Source organism: Pseudoliparis swirei, chromosome 22 (genome assembly GCF_029220125.1).
Source record: "Pseudoliparis swirei isolate HS2019 ecotype Mariana Trench chromosome 22, NWPU_hadal_v1, whole genome shotgun sequence".
Taxonomy (NCBI): Eukaryota; Metazoa; Chordata; class Actinopteri; order Perciformes; family Liparidae; genus Pseudoliparis; species Pseudoliparis swirei.
The window spans coordinates 10,898,890-10,915,497 of NC_079409.1; the positions used below are offsets into that span (position 1 = coordinate 10,898,890).

The 16,608-nt window shown below is 42.0% G+C and overlaps 1 protein-coding gene across 1 annotated transcript; it reads right to left on the bottom strand.

Moving 5' to 3' along the window:
* Positions 1-681: 681 nt before the first annotated feature.
* ankrd28b (ankyrin repeat domain 28b) lies at positions 682-15,753 on the bottom strand. The gene is made up of 28 exons (XM_056443693.1): positions 15,534-15,753; positions 11,146-11,229; positions 10,620-10,698; positions 9,966-10,036; positions 9,684-9,884; positions 8,534-8,621; positions 8,178-8,320; positions 7,764-7,976; positions 7,296-7,374; positions 7,071-7,185; positions 6,781-6,863; positions 6,534-6,597; positions 6,333-6,401; positions 6,099-6,239; positions 5,807-5,918; positions 5,692-5,718; positions 5,407-5,481; positions 5,098-5,299; positions 4,798-4,885; positions 4,599-4,716; positions 4,147-4,366; positions 3,727-3,814; positions 3,564-3,647; positions 3,306-3,451; positions 3,090-3,172; positions 2,837-2,919; positions 2,600-2,691; positions 682-2,226 (listed from the first exon to the last, which is right to left on the bottom strand). Exons 1-28 carry the CDS (start codon positions 15,558-15,560, stop codon positions 1,946-1,948), a joined length of 3,156 nt encoding a protein of 1,051 aa, XP_056299668.1. The 5' UTR covers positions 15,561-15,753; the 3' UTR covers positions 682-1,945.
* Positions 15,754-16,608: the final 855 nt, after the last annotated feature.

Sequence of the window (16,608 nt, forward strand, 5' to 3'; positions counted from 1 at the left end):
TCCAGATAATTATCAATAAGCCTACACCGATCTGGGCTTAAGGACTTGCTACTGAAACAACTAACTTGTTCTGATTTAATCTCAGTTCATGGAACACTGTTCACCGATTAATGCTTTTAAAAGTGTTGCGTTTATATATGCATCAAGGACACTATATTGTCCTTGATGCATATATATACACACACACACACTGATATATATATATATTATATATCATGATGGACACTATATTGTCCTTGATGCATAGATAACTGTTAGAGTATTATAAACGCAGCACTTTTAAAAGCATTGATCGGTGAACAGTGTTCCATAAACTGAGATTAAATCAGAACAAGTTAGTTTGACACATCGTTTGCAGAGAGAGCATTACTTACTCTGTAGACATTATGTTAAGTTTACAGAGGACCAGTTAAAACTAAAAAGGTGAACTGAATCGAGTGCAACCCCCACCATGTGTCGACCACTGCTGTATCGTGTGATTGAATAAATAACCAGTGTTGTAAAACAGACCTCGTCATCAAAAAACGAGTAGCGATGTCACGTTGTACAAGCAAAGGGCTGAAAGTCGAAGAATCTTTTCATAAATGTATTAAACTACAAATAGTCAATTGTATATTATATAATATGCTTGGGCACACCTAACATATGAATAAAAGGCAACACTTCATAAAAAGACCCATGTTCATTATTAAATAACTCATTTCTTTATTACTCATAAAATATACAGCAATCTCGGTACTGAAAGAATTCACTGGAGCGTTGAATTCACAGTAATAATTTCTATATACATGCTAGTTTCATCCCTCTTCAAGAAAGAGCAAGGAAAAGAAAAAAAACATCTTTTCCATTCTAAAGAAGCTAGCAAATGTATTGTACATATTTCCAGTAAAAAGGATATTTCAACAGACAGAAACGGGAAGCTTTGAATCATGGTAGGATCAAGTGGTTTCTTAAAAAACAAAAAAGTTAAAGCAAGCAAAACCTGTCAACAAACATTGACTAATATACGAGCAAAGATATCATTCACACCAAAGAAAATCAAACGCTGTTCTATCATTGGTTTACAGTGTTTCTTCACAAAGCTGATACCTCGGGACAAGATCAGTGCCTCTTAGAAATGTTCCATTTCTTACCTAGTGCGCATCACTGTACTGTCACAGCTGCTTCAACAAACCCAGCTTTTCTCAGTGACTAATGAAGGCACAAAATGAACACATAAATAGGAACCAATATGACACAAATAATTTATTCTTGAAAGACTAAACCGCAATGGACAGGTCAATATACAAAGGTAAGATTGATCAACTTAAAAATAACCTGGCGCACATATCAAATGTTTTTAAATTACTCGGGTCGCTAAATCAGATTTAGAGGATAGAGTTTAAGATATTAAAATGTTTGATCTAAAAAATAAAAATAAATGATTTCCCACCTTTATGACTTACAGACTTGAAGGATGTAGTGTGCGGGCATCAATTCTCTCCAACTCATCAAGAAAGTCAAAAATTTTAACCGTTCCCGCCTGCTTATCAATAATCCCTCAAATTCTGAATCTAATGTACACAGTTAAAACTGGGTTAAAATGCATCCATGCGTCTTGGTCCCTGTCGGTTTAGCTTTCTGTGAAGTGCCTCTTCATCTTGTTATTGCCGTACAAAAGTCGCTGTCCCAACAACAAGCGCCGTTTTACCACTCAAAAAGTCAAGGTTGGCAAAGCAGCGGTTACTGAGGTCCAGTATCAGCTGAAGGACACCTGGTGCTGGATGAGGTCGGGATGAGTGTGGGCCAACATGCTGCACCTCCTCCCTCCCCTCTCTCTGGTGTGTGTGTGTTTGTGTGGGGGGGGGGGCACTTTTCCTTCTTCTGCCCTCTCGAACTGGCTGCGGATGATTTTTAAGACACAGTGTGTGTGTGTGTTTATGCATTTCTCGCTCCCTCCTGTCCCTCAGTACGTCTCTGAGTCCGAGTCATTGAGCTCTTCATCCTTATCGTTTTCTTGGTGGCTGATGTTGTTGAAGCTGCAGTAGGAGTTGTGCTCGCTGCTCATCATGGGCAGGCTGTCGAAGGTGATGCTCTTGGAGGGGCTGGTGGTGTAGTGGTTAATGGCACTGAAAGGGAGCGTGGGTGCCGGGGCGCAGGGGGAGACAGGCATCATGGTGGCCAGAATGAGGGCGAGGCAGTCTGCCACATCTTTATTGGGGGCACAAGCCAAGGCGGGTGTGTAACCTGGAACAATGGGACATATAATAGAAATACACAGTTTCCAGATTGGTGCAAATGATTCAGTTTAAGGATTAGATAGTAATGACAAAGCGTTTCAGGTATATTTAAGGTTGGTTATTATCAAGCAGTGAATTAATGTGTTAAGATTCTGATTATATTGGGTTATTATATTGTTTAATAACTGTGCCTTAATTTGAGATGTTTTAGAGTTTGATTAAAAGATGTGTGCTTCGTCTCGTAGCGGAGCCCGTAGGAAGAATTACCAGAGAAGAGTATCTTCTTTTGGCGAACGCCATGTGAATCTCTCTCTCTATATATATATATATATATATATATATGTCACTAGAGTAATATAATTATAACATTGTGAATTTACCGTTTTCATCGACTGCAAGTACACTGGCTCCCTTTGCAAGCAGCTCTTGCACCACCACCGTTAAACCATTTCTTGCAGCCACGTGTAGAGGCCTTGTAAAACATGAACAGAAAAGTCAATCATTTATGATTTGTATCTCTATTACTGATTCAATTCCCATCCAATCCATCCAAACGCCATTCCATCGTTCAGATGCAGCAGGAGACGACAAGCTAATGTAATACATGCGATACGTACGTCTGTAAGGCGGCGTTCGTGGCATTTACGAGGTTTCTGTCTGTGATCTTCTCCAATATCAACAAGGCACTGGTTTCATGTCCCTGTGGGAAACAGGTGCAGTACGATACATATGAAAGCTCTCCAAAGAGAATAGCTTCTAAATGTGCAGTAACCCAATCTGTTTATGGTATTGCAAAACACATAGCAGGAACAAACTGTATTATTGCTGCTGTAGAATGAGGGAACAGCGCCGCCACGCGGCCATACACACCTTACTGCAGGCGAGATGAAGTGCAGTGTTCTTCACAGCGTCCTGCAGAGTGAGATCTGCATTTGCACTGCTCACCAGTAGTTCTAACAAGGAAAAGCAGGACAAACTAATTGAAGGTAATCCAAGGAGAACCGGTTATTACATCCCAGAGAGGTATTTTACAGTCCAGTTATTGACAATACAGAACAACAGTTTTTAAAGTGGAGAAGCATTTACCGACAGCGTTGGTCTGGCCATTTTCAGCGGCCATCATGAGCGGGGTTTTCCCTGCAGCATCGACACTGTTGACCTGAGCGTTGTGGCTCAGCAGCAGCTGGAGACACTCCACATGGTCAGTGAAGGCTGCTGCATGTAGCGGAGTCCTGCAAAAATATCATCGGAACAAGGCTTATTGTTATCATATCGTCAACCATGTTGTTGTGTGAGCTCTTAATTACAGGTACAAAACACCCGTCTTTATATGAATGTGTATACCTGCTTTTACTGTCTTTGGCATTGACAATGGCAGGGCCCAGAGTGTCGATCAGCATCTCCGCTGCACTTTCGTTGTCATGGATCCTGAAGAAGAATGATTTAATCCATTAGAGGTTTGTGCTCACATGCATTGAATTAAACGTGGAACGGTTCAAGATCTTACACAGCACAGTGGAGGGGGCTGAAGGCACTGCCCTCGGCCTTGTGAAAAACCTCTTGCTCCAGCAAAACCTCCACACACGTATCGTGACCTGCAGACATGAAACATTAACCATGAGCCTTCATCTCGAAGTGCTCAATCAGGGCTCTAAGAACATGTGTCCTGATTACATTACATGTCATTTAGCAGACGCTTTTATCCAAAGCGACTTACGTGTACAAGTTGCACGAAGATCAGGAGAGAACAAACAGAAACAGTGATTGATTGTACATGCCAATTTTAGATCTACACTACTTTTAAGTGCTCCTTTTTACTTTCAGGAAGCTTTCCGTCATTTAAGAGCATACATTACTAAACATCAGATACACATTTCCATAAATACGATTGTTTTTTAAGCAGGTTTTCAAACCCTCAACTCTGTACCATTGTAGCAGGCCCAGTGCAGTGGGGTGTAGCCTTGGTTGTCAGTTAAGACGGGGAGTGTTTCCACTGATTGGGCAGCATGCAGCAGGCCTCCCAGTACCCCAATGTGTCCACATGCTGCCGACAGGTGGACTGGTGTGCGACCTTTACAGTCTCGCACCAGGAAGGTGGCGCTGTGCTGAAGCAAGGCCTCCACACATTCCTCGTGACCGGTCACCGCCTACAGACAGAAAACAGTGGATGTATTTGCTGTTGACTCAAAGATAATCGTATTTGTATATCTATAACATGCCTGGCAGCATCTCTAACGTATATACAATAATGTTGAAACAACAATATTTTTGGTACTAAAAATCACAGACAGAACAATTAAGGTACAAGTATAAAAAACACGTTCCAAAGTACATATACAGTGTGTTTCAGTGTGTGTACGAATGGGAAGATCTCCTTACTCCTCTGTGCAGGGCTGTCTGGCCCCACTTGTCTTTGGCTTCTACATTGGCTCCTTTATTTAGCAGAGAATACACACAATCCGTGTGTCCACTCAGAACCGACAGCATCAAAGGAGTTCTGAGAGATAACAGACAGTAATTTCAGCAATTTTTTTTAGATCAGTAGAGGGGAAGAAAAACACAAACAAATGTAACTTACTGTCCATTTCCATCTTGAATGTCGACTGCACTTTTAAGATCAGCATTTCCAATCAGCAAACGCAAACATTCTGAATGACCGTTGGTTGCTGCAGGAAAAGAAGGAACACACCGTTAGCATACCCATAATAATACTTATACACTAGATTTATATGGCATCTTGGAAATCAATATTAAAAAGGGCTTTTCAAATGAAAAACTAAATTAAAACAAATCCACACCACAAATAATCCCAGTAAACAAAGGTGCAGTAAATATAATACCCAATATGATTTATGAGCCACCAAGTCCAGGTCCATACCTGCAGCATGGATGGGGGTTCGCTTCAACATGGAGTCTTTGACCAGGATGGAGGCTCCCTGGTTGATTAGGACGTCCACACATTCGACATGGCCCTTAAAGGCCGCCAGGTCGAGAGGTGTGCGCCCATGGCTGTTTCTCACATCCAGGTCCAGCAGAGACTGCACCAGAACCTCCATAGCATGGTGGTGACCGTGGTACGCCTGAATGATTAATGTTAATAATAATGAATAGGTTAACATCATTTAGATGAGATGGAGGACAGTGCCATGATAAGGCTAGACGGACAAGGATAACACAGATTACTCACAGAGAGGTGCAGGGGGCTAACGGGGGCTCTGACATCGGAGTCATTCAGGATGTCCGTCCCCGAGGTTTCCATTAGCTGAACGAACCAGATACACAAATTACAATGTACTTCAGGTATAATCACGTGGTTATTTGTGACGCTGAGAACTACAGAAATGGCCTGTTCTGTAGGCAACATTCTGAAACAAACGCTGCACAGTATCGATATCGCCCAGCAAATTAAAATTAACATTTCGATCTAAAATGATCTTCACAAAGTAGAACAAGCAAAAAGAGAATAACTCACCACATCTAAAGGTGTTTCACTTGCAATCTGTGGGAGAAGCACCATCAAATAAATCATTACAATATAGCAATAAAGATATATGGAGATGCTGATTGTTCTGGAGTGAAGTTCTCACCAGCTCCAGACAGAGGCGATGTCCATACGCCGAGGCGTAGTGCACAGCATTGTAGCCCTGATTGTCTCGGATCCCTGGATTTGCATCATTTCTCAATAAATATTCCAGGCACCTGCAGACACAAGAAAGAGGCTTTAGTCAGAGAAACATCATCTTTCAGGTCTTAAACTGTTACTCCGCATTAACAATGATGCAACTTAGCTTGTGTACACAAAACCCTCAAACTAAATAACCCGCCTCCCACACAGTCACCCACTCCTTTGAGAAACTGAATTTCCAAAGCACTACTGACTTTCCATCTATGTCAGAGGCAGCGGCGTAGTGGAGAGGAGTGCAGCCCCGCTCGTCTAGGTCATTGACGCTGGCCCCGGAGCCCACCAGAGCAAACAGGCACTGGTAGTTACAGTTGGCAGCAGCATAGTGCAGAGGGGTCCTGGGAAAGCAAACACAGCTCAGCTCCTTCTTCAAATATAACCACAAAACTAGGCGAGCACAAACTCTTGATCCGTTATTAAATGCTGCAAACCTGCCGAAGCTGTCCTTTCTATTAAAGTCGGCCCCCGTGTTGAGGAGAAGATTGAGACATTCCAGGTTTCTGAGAGGTTAGGGAGATCCATAAGATTACCTGATAAATATTGTTTTTATTATAGCTCATGATCTGCATCCTAACTCTTGCAGCTAATATTAAAGATGTCTATTAATTTGCTTATTTTTGTCCTGTACTCACCCTCCAGCAGCTGCAGCATGTAAACAGGTCCTTCCAAAGTCATCAGGCGTGTCAATATCAAATCCTGCATCAGAGTAATGGATTATGAACAAGATCCTGCATACGGCAGACAAGGTTTTACAACAGTTCTAAAGTTATGAAGTTTTAATTTAGACTTATGCAACTCCAATAACTGACCCATTCAACAAGATCACTTTGGACTGCGATATTGGGGGTAGCTGGACAACATGAAATCGGAGTTGCTCACCTGAAGACAGGAGCTTTCGGCAGCAGTCAGAGAATCCACTGAGAGCAGCCAAATGAAGTGGGAACATACCATGAACCCCTCGCCTGGAAGAGACACAATCTTGTTTACTCAGCATCAACCAAATATCGCTGGTGTTAAACCAGGGGTAGGAAAGTACGATTAATTGTACGGCACAATCACCATCAGTTACATAGCAGGCCGTACAGCCATGCTTTTGAAAGGTTTAAACATGCAACTCTTCCATGTAAAGTTGTAACAGTTGCTGGAAAAGAGCAGACGGGCTCACTTACTTAGCCGTGTCAGCTCTGTTGGTGATGAGGGTGTTGATGAGGAGCTCGTGTCCATATCGAGCTGCAATGTGCAGCGGAGTATTTCCGTACTTATCTTCACAGTCAATCTCAGCACCTTCAGAAGAAAAAAAGCACTGAGGTAATGTCACGCTGAGAGGCAGTTCTGGTTTTACAGTCCAGCGTGAGAACTAAAGTCAGCGAGGCTGAATGTTTAGAGGAGCTCACCATTCTCAATGATTGCTTGAGACCTAGAAAACCTCCCGTGGATGGCTGTCATGTGGAGAGGAGTCTTACCATCTTTACTCTGGAGGGATACAAAAACATGGCGCTATCACAATGTGGATCATTACGATGACTTTCAGCTCTAAAGTATATTCCCTGAACTGAGCTCCAAAAAACAAAAAGTTAGAAAACTGCCTCTCTGACACAATCATTGTAAAATGACTCCAAATAAACGCTTGTTTAAACACGGACTCTTAACCACAAATATTCTTTGTTTTGACAGATATATTAACATTGTTATATTCATTATTTTTAAATCCCGATGTCGATGACCGACCAGCCACTGTAAGCTATATTTCTAGAAAAGGAGAGACAGTTATTACGTCACAGCTTCCCCAGGTCACATTGAGCAACGTTCTTCCAATTAAACCATTCTGAAATAAAGACGGGCATCATTTATTTTTTACTTACCTTGATGTTGACGTCAGCCCCATTGCACACAAGGAGCTCCAGACAGAGGGCCCCGTGGCGTGAAGCGGCAGTGAAATGGAGAGGTGCGAAGCCCTTCTCGTTCACCTGGTTTACGTTGGCGCCACACTCAATGAGCTCATTCACCACCACATCCTGCCCGTTGTAGCACGCCACGTGGAGGGGTGTGTTGCCATACGCATTGGGCTCATTGATCTAGACGGCGAGATGAAACGAGGGGTCGTCATCACATCACAAGACGCCTCACTCTTCCTCAAATGGCAACAAAAATCCAAAACACAAGCAGTGGATAAAGCACGGTTATGAATTATTCAATGTCTGTTCTCTCCCGCTCAGATCATAAGCCGTGGCAGTGTCTGCAGTGTAGTGACAATAAGCTTGTTGGGGGAAACTTACATCCACCCCCAAGTCCAGGAGGTATTTGACAACACTGATCATTCCACTGGAGGCTGCTGCGTGTAGCGGGGTGTACGACTTCTTATCTTTGCAGGCCACCTCGGCTCCATGAGATGCCAGCAGCTTCACCACTTCTATGTGTCCTGATGACACAAAGAGAAAGATTGCATGTCACGAATAAGCCTTCCAATGTGGTCACATTGGCACATGGTTATGAATTTTAAAATAAATAACCTTTTAATAATGTTAATGTCTTTAAAAGTAGAAGTATTTTCAATGAGGTCGTGGTGAATTTTCATTGACCACAAGATGAGATGAAGTTACATAGAAAAATAACAATGTGATTGATTTATTACCCATGTAGGCTGCCCAGTGGATTGCACGGCGGTCCCTCTTGTCAAAGGCATTGATGTTTGCTCCTCTGGAGAGCAGGAGCCTCACCATCTAACAGCAGCCACGGAGAAAAAAGAGCGGTCAAGGGAAGTTACAACATGAACTCAACCTCCTCACCCCCCCACTTGATTAAATGAGACAAATCCAGTTTTATACAACTAACTTACACACGAGTGTATATAAAGTCAATGGGCATCCAAGTAGAAAAATTGACGGTCTGAAAAGGTGTTGTCTTTAAAAGCTAGGACTGGTTCATTGGAAAGCAGCTACATTATTTGTGGAGTTTCTCCAACTTTAGAGTTTTTCCTGGCGTTTCTTTTTGTGCAACTAACTTGCAGATACAAAAGCAGATTTTCATCACCTTATCATAACTCAACCCTACACCAATACAACCAAAGCTCAGTGAGAGAATAGGCCACTGTCCATGCCAAACACTGTCAGTACAAATAACTTGTAATAATATGTTATGATTTCTCAGAAATAGCACTAATTTATATATGACTTTTCATAAATAGCACGAATTAATGTGATAAAGAGAGAAACAAGCAACACTAAAACAAAGGGGAATATTTGGCAAAACGTGTGTGTGTATCCATCTATATAATAAAGAAAGGTTTTGTTGTAGAGACCATCGCTTTGGTAATGACTGTTATGAATGCTACTGTCGTTCGCAGTCTGCAGAGCTATATGGGGATGTTGATTGTTTCACTTCACACTTCTTAAATGGGCAAACTCATCGCCATTGTTCACTTGTTCCTTATTGCAAGGCCATTGTGTTTACACATTTGAGGCAAGCCGACACATTGTTTCAGTAAGTGGAGAAGATGAGGTGCTTATACTCAGAGCCAGACAACCCCCTCTGAGTCTGTTGTGTCAATATGATCAGCACTGAAGTGCTCATCCTTCTAAAACACAACAAAGACAGGACAGACTGTGCAGCTAAAGTCAACACGGACCCTTTAAGTTAGTCCATGTAATGCTCCTTATGCAATTTATATTAAAATGTGCTGACATTTTTTTCCATTAAGGTACGACTACATCAAAGCTTAAAAATATATTAAAGTATTTATTTGAGCACAGCTGAATCAAACCATACTCTTGGCTTAATAGTACCTCTAGATGGCCGCTGAAGGCCGCATGGTGCAGCGCCGTCCGGCCGGCTCTATCGGACACATTCACATTGCTGAGCAGAGGGACGAGGGCCTCAGCGCAGCGGACGGCTTTATTTGCTGCGGCAATGTGCAGCGGTGTCTGCCAGTTCTTGTCTCGGGCATTTACGTCTGCAGAGTGTTTGAGCAACACCTGGACAGCCTCCTGCAGGACGTCATCACATGTAGGTTTAAGCTTCACACCGATTAGATTACCAGATGCAGAATCAGAGGAACAATCACATACCTCGCTGCAGGAGGCCACGGACCGGTGCAGAGGAGTGAGCCACTTGTTATCTTTGGCATTTACTCTGCCACCTACAAGTCAGAGGACGCCAGCTGTTAATCTGTTCATGGTCAGACAGTTACACGACATCAATTGAAACCGTTTAACAAAATGACAAACGCCCTTTTGACAATTATGTTTTGTAATATCTCTGTCTGCATTATCATAAGAAAAGAGCAGACTGCAAAGGGTGCATGGAGAGGCATTCTATACTATTGAATACAGATAAATCATCTGGCCACGTAATAATAATAATAATACATTTATTTTATAAGGCACCTTTCAAGGCACTCAAGGTCGCCGCAAAACACATTAAAAACAGATCAAGGATGGACACAATTAAAAAGCAGAACAGTTAAAAAGCAGAACAGTCTGCACCAATGGGGCATTTCCGATATAATCTTTCCTTATAAACCCATTTCTATACTGTAACATGAAACCGATAAATGTTTCTGAAACCAATCTGCTAGATTGCTTGAAACGTGTCAATAATGTTGGGGATGAAAGGTTCCAATTTCTGAATACTGACCTGTAAATGATCTACACTACAAGAATGACAGAAATGTATATGACTAAAAAAGCTTTTGTACATAAATCCTCTTTTCAAAAACGTACCTGAAAGAATCAGCAGCTCTATAATTTCTGCATCACCGAGATAAGCAGCAGCATGCAACGGAGTCCGCTTCTCATTGTCCTGTAATAAGTGAAAAGGAAAGGCATTAAAAGGATTGAACAGAAACACAAGTTAATCTGGCCCTGATCTGTTGTGACATTACAACCGCATTTTCCCTTTACCTTTTGTAACATTACAGAGCTAAAAGGGAGAAATAACCCTGACATGCTGACATTAGACACTTTCATTGTATGGCAACAAGTCAGTGACTTGAAGAGGCTCCCAGTAAAACACAAGCTCGGACAAACCAACTTTATTTTAAAACAAATACCCCTACCGAAGCAGTAATGTTGAGAAAAACAGTACAATAAGCAGAGCTAGACCATAACGTCTAGAAAAACAATGAGTGTGCTTTTTGAGGGCAAGGACATTTATACACAAGAGGCTTTCAATTCTGTGATATATTTTAAATATGACAATAATATGAGGAAACAGATGCAGAGATTACAGAGAGTCGGTTGGGATTACCTGTGCATTCACGTCCTCTTTTTTGAATATGAGTGAGCGTACTTCATCTGGATCCACATTGAAAATAGCTTTCAGCAAAGCAGGCTGAAAGATAGAGAGATAATGTGTCAAAAACAACTGGATCTCAAGACTTTTCTGGCTGACATGCAACACTATCTCACACTTTCATTATGACATCAAAGACTTGCCAGGCCAAATGACCCGACTGTCGGGATTGATACAGACAAATGCTGAGCAGCTTCTTTCTAATTCTCTTCTTTGTATTGCGACGGCTGGCAAGCAAAACACAGCACAGAGAGAATGATCACGATATTTGCACAACTACAAGCCCGACACGACCGATGGGCTGTGGCATCTCCAACAGACACAGGCACAATAAAAGAAACACGGGTACAGATGGGCTGGTTCACCACATCAAACATGACAATCGGCAGCTAAGATGACACGAGTCAAAAACAGTTTCCCAGAGTAAAAGTGAAGTCTGACGCTTATTGATCATACCATTCCCTTCCTGGCTTCTTCGAGAGCAGCCGAGTCGGCCCCACCCTCCTAGAGTATGCAAACAAAAGTACTGCCGTCTATGTGATGTTCTTTACAAAACGTCAGCTGTGCTATTTGAGTAAAAAAAAAAAAAAACGGTTTAAAGACCGAAACCATATTAAAGATATATTGGTCCATGCAGCTGAAGTCATAGTTTTTGAATGTAGCAGCATTTTGCAAAAACTTTGTATCAAATAAGGGTTGCATGCATCCCAAGTCTCTTAATTGCATTCCCTGTTTTGCTTTTCTGTGTCCTAGTCCCTTCCACCAGGGGTGCTTGGAGAGATGCAAGGAAACCACGAGAAACAGGAAACAGAAAATATGTTTTAAGAGAAATGAGACGTCCTTTCCTCGAGGCCGCTGATCACATCGGGATCAGCCGTCAGTCGGCTTCAACGAGGAGAGACTTATGACGGAGATTGTGTCTGAATACATGATCAGTGGAACGGGTTTGTTTTCTGTTCCCGACAGTTTTAAGCGAACATTCTAATAAAAATCCACTTAAAATATTGATACAAATGATTGTGTAATGTTTTCAGTTGATTTAATGGTGTTACACTTTTATACTAATAAAAGATAGTTATGATCACTGTCACAGTAGAGATGTTTTTATCTCTCTAGTCTGTTAAACAAACTGCATTGAGTATTTATATACATTGGGAGACAGTCTACCTTATGTTTTGCAATTGTGATGTCATTATAAAATAAGCGATAATATGATAATTGCTCTTGAAGACTGTAATTTATGTAATAGGTTACACTGACTTGCATTATATAACTCATCAAACCTGACACTCAGGAACGATCAGACACACGTGACAAAGAAATGATAACTGATGTAAAAAGTGTTTCCTCTCTCCAGCTTTCTCTGATTTTAATTAGAGCTATAATAAAAGCTATTGAGGGAAATAACAGATCAAGAAAAGACTTTTTAAATGATTTCTAATAAATTAAGTAAAATGTTGTGGTTCAGACTTACAATGATCATATATCTTAACCAGATGGTGATACAAAAATAAAATGTATAACTTGAGTTTAATCTGTGATCAGTCTTCACTCTGGTATGAAACTGCAGTGATCAGCTGCAGCGTCCAATCAAACAACTGATAAACAATAAGGGGGCGTGTTACCTCGGCATCTTTAGGACTGGTTAATGGAAACACTGCTGAAATAAATGTCCCCAGCAGTCACAAACTGTAATTAAGTTTACTAATGGACATTCATGTGTAAGGTTTGCCCGCTCATTGTTTTTTGGATTGTTGTTGTTTTGTTTGTCTTTCTAAAGTGTACACACCAGCTGCCAAGTCAAATTCTTCGTGTGTCTAACACACGTAGCAAATACATGTTTCTGATTCAACACCGCTGAACACCCCTGTTGATCCACCATAACACCAGTCTTACTCTTTGGTGAAGCAGTTTCCCACCATCTGTGGGAGGAGGCTGGCATGGATGGGCAGAACCATTAGCCCAGGGGATCCCTTGCAGAGGCTGCAACTGGTTACTAATGAAAGGCTTTCAAATAAACATAACTTTTACTTGACTTCAGTCATGTTTTAAAATCAGATAAGCCATTCATGCAAATTTACAGCTGCAACAACCGCAGTTCGAAAAGTAAAAGTCATCGTCTCGTGATAGTGTCAGGTGAGCTATTATCAAGCTTTTCCATGACATGAAAGTAGTTATAAACTTTGAATGAGCAAGTATCCAAAACAATACGCAAGATGAAGTAGCAGGGAAGAGTAGGGTTACAAAAACTGCCAAGTCAGCAGATTTCAAAACCACTTGTTGTATTCTATTCATACACTCTGTCATATTCATTGATTGTGTTGTTACTGTGTTTTAATTTGTGTATAATGATTCCTTCTGTACACATGGCATCTGTCCATCCTGGAGAGGGATCCTCCTCTGTTGCTCTCCTGAAGGTTTCTTCCCTTTATTCCCTGTGAAGGGTTGTTTGGGAGTTTTTCCTGATCCGATGTGAGGTTCTGGGACAGGGATGTCTATGTGTACAGATTGTAAAGCACTCTGAGACAAATTTGTAATTTGTGAAAATAAACTGAATTGAATTGTTTGGCTGTCAAACACATCTTTGGGGTGATGAGCTGGATTTGTTTTTGCGTACAATTAGACTGATGTAGTATGCAGAGTACATTTTGTCATTAATTCTTCATTTAACCAACCCCATTGTTATCCGTCAACATTCACTCTAAGCTTTGTGAAAGAAAGTCAAGCATGAAAACATGAACTTTCTGCTTTAGCAATTGTTCTGTATGAAATATTCTTAAAACTCTTACTACTATTTTCTACCATGTACCATGTCTACCAGTATATGTGGTGACATATACTGGTAGACATTTGAATCCCTTTGAAGCATATTGAAACCGACAGGAAAATATAATTATGGCGATATACAAATTTGAGCCACATGATACATTCCAGCAGTCAAGTTCATGCTCAATAAGTATTTAGAATAAGCAAGAAAAAGATCACCATTACATCTGGAGATCAAGTCTCCTAAAGTTGGTTTTCAAAACACGAGACAATCCTCTCATTCATGATTATTGTGCCATGACTATCTGCAGGGTGCAATAGTGCTTTGGGATAAAGTCAGGGTGACAAACGGGGACTTGTTTCATTTGGAAGATTTCTGTATATCCCCCACAGAAAAAGAAAGACAAATCTGCATTTTGTCGTTTTCAGTTCTCCAGCCCTGCACGACTGGTGGAGATTTTCTCTGCTTCTCCGACTACACGACTGTGCACCTCCTCTCCTCATACAAGCCAGCCTAGTTAATACCATCACCATGGAGACAGCTCTTTGGCAACTTCACCTGCTCACATGAGAACAGGTACACGAGCATTCAAACACAGGCGCACGCGCGCGCACACACACACACACACACACACACACACACACGCGCTACAAGAATAGCAGGCATGTTCAAAAGCCCTTAAATTATAAGGGAATGCTTTTCTACAGTGGGTGGCAAGTATGTATTACAGTGACAGGCATGTCTAATACTGTCACATTGCCAGAGTCACATTAAAACCATTAACGTTACACAGTAGTTTACCCTGCATGTGCCCTATTCATATAATACAAATAAATACAAACTTCTTCCTAAATAGGAACATACACGGTTGAATTAATAACCGTATTTACACGAGGATAAACACTACAGGCTTGGGATCAAGAGCATAACGCACTCACCCTTCAACAATGAGAAACACGCATTAGTAATGAAACATGAATAACTTCATCAAACTGAGCACAACGCCTCTCACTGTGGTGGCATTCAAACACTATTTCACCTTTAGTTCGCAGGGTCGGAACACAGGCGCTACATCCTTTATGTATTTGCGTTTTAATCAACCGTATACAATGAAACCTCTCCAGCTTGTTATGGTAATCATCTCACACCACGTTACAGACATGTATTAAAGAGAAGAGACACTTGGAGGTGACAACTCAAGCCCGGTGTTGCATTGTTTAGTCACAACACGCTAACTAACGCGAGTCACTTCCCAGCTGAGCAGCTAGCAGCGCTTCACCCAGACTCTGGCTAATTGTTGCGATAAACACAATGTATCATGAGCTGGTTGCAGCTCAAAGACCGACTCGAGCATGTGTCTCAGTGTGATTTGATGGTGGCCATACACGTCCGACAACTGCGAACGCGAGTCCCCCAGCAGCGCTGCATCGTACGCCGCGATGGACCACGTGAAGCGGGTAAAGAAACGCGTCTGTTTCGGGGAAACTGGCATTACAACCCCGCTGGCAGCTAGCTAACATTAGCCTGCCGACAGTAGCTTAAACTTAGGTCAGCTTTTGAGACAATCCTCACTTACCTGGTCTCGTATTTTGAGAACCACCATAATTCTGGGAATTTAATTGTTCTCATGCAGATTCATCAAGGGATGCTTGTCTTCTTCCGAAGAGCAGCGTTTGATGTCGGAAGCTCTCCCGCTGGTTTACTGGAGGCCCAACTCGACGCTAGCTTAGCTCTCTTGCTAGCTGCCTAACCGGATGGCATGAAAGCAGCGGAGTAGCGGAAACTCCATCGCCTTGCCGCCACCGTACTTCGCCTCCCAAAAGGATGCGATGCGATAAGTCAAACGCGACGTACCTCCTAGTAAGAGCGGCTGTGATTGGCTGCACGGACAGCGCTGCGTGACAGACGCACGGCGTTGAGCCTGCGCTGCCGTCTACGCTGCTGTCATAATAAATGAAGTAGATATTTAGTCACGAACGACTGGACACTATTTTCGATTCAATTCATGTACATTATGCGCACTTTTACAGAAACATATCGAGCACAATCTGGCTTCGCTCGGTCGTCTCGTCAGTAACAGCTGTTTATTATCACTCGTCTTGAAGTTCTACAAACCCCGAGAACCCACCCGGAGTTGGTGCTGTAGTCAGTGTTCTCTCAGGAGGAGCGGTTTCTTCGGACAGACGGCCACGGATCCTTCAATAAGGTAGCACCGTAGCCATGCCATGCTGACACTCAACATATGCCACACGGATGCCATAAGGACACCCGTGAAGAAAGTGTTCAGATATGAACTGAATTTATAGCCCCATATCTTTTAATAATTTTTAGCAACAATTATAAATGCTCTCTCGTACACTCCAGTTTACACCCTCTTTGCATTCCTTCCGTTACAAATAGGAGCAGTAGGTAATGCTTTTGTAGCTGCGGTGGATAGATTGGATGGAGATAACATAAATTGCTTCACAAGCGTCCCAGATAGCAAACTGGCGGAGGTATCAGAGGATCCGCAACGGATCCGCAAAGCGGTGTCCAGATGCACAACTTTTGCACATGCAAAAGTTAAACCACATAGGCCTCCTCCCACTACGGCTTTAATAATACTTTTGTCTGACTACTAAACTCTTGGACATATCATAATCATACAAAAA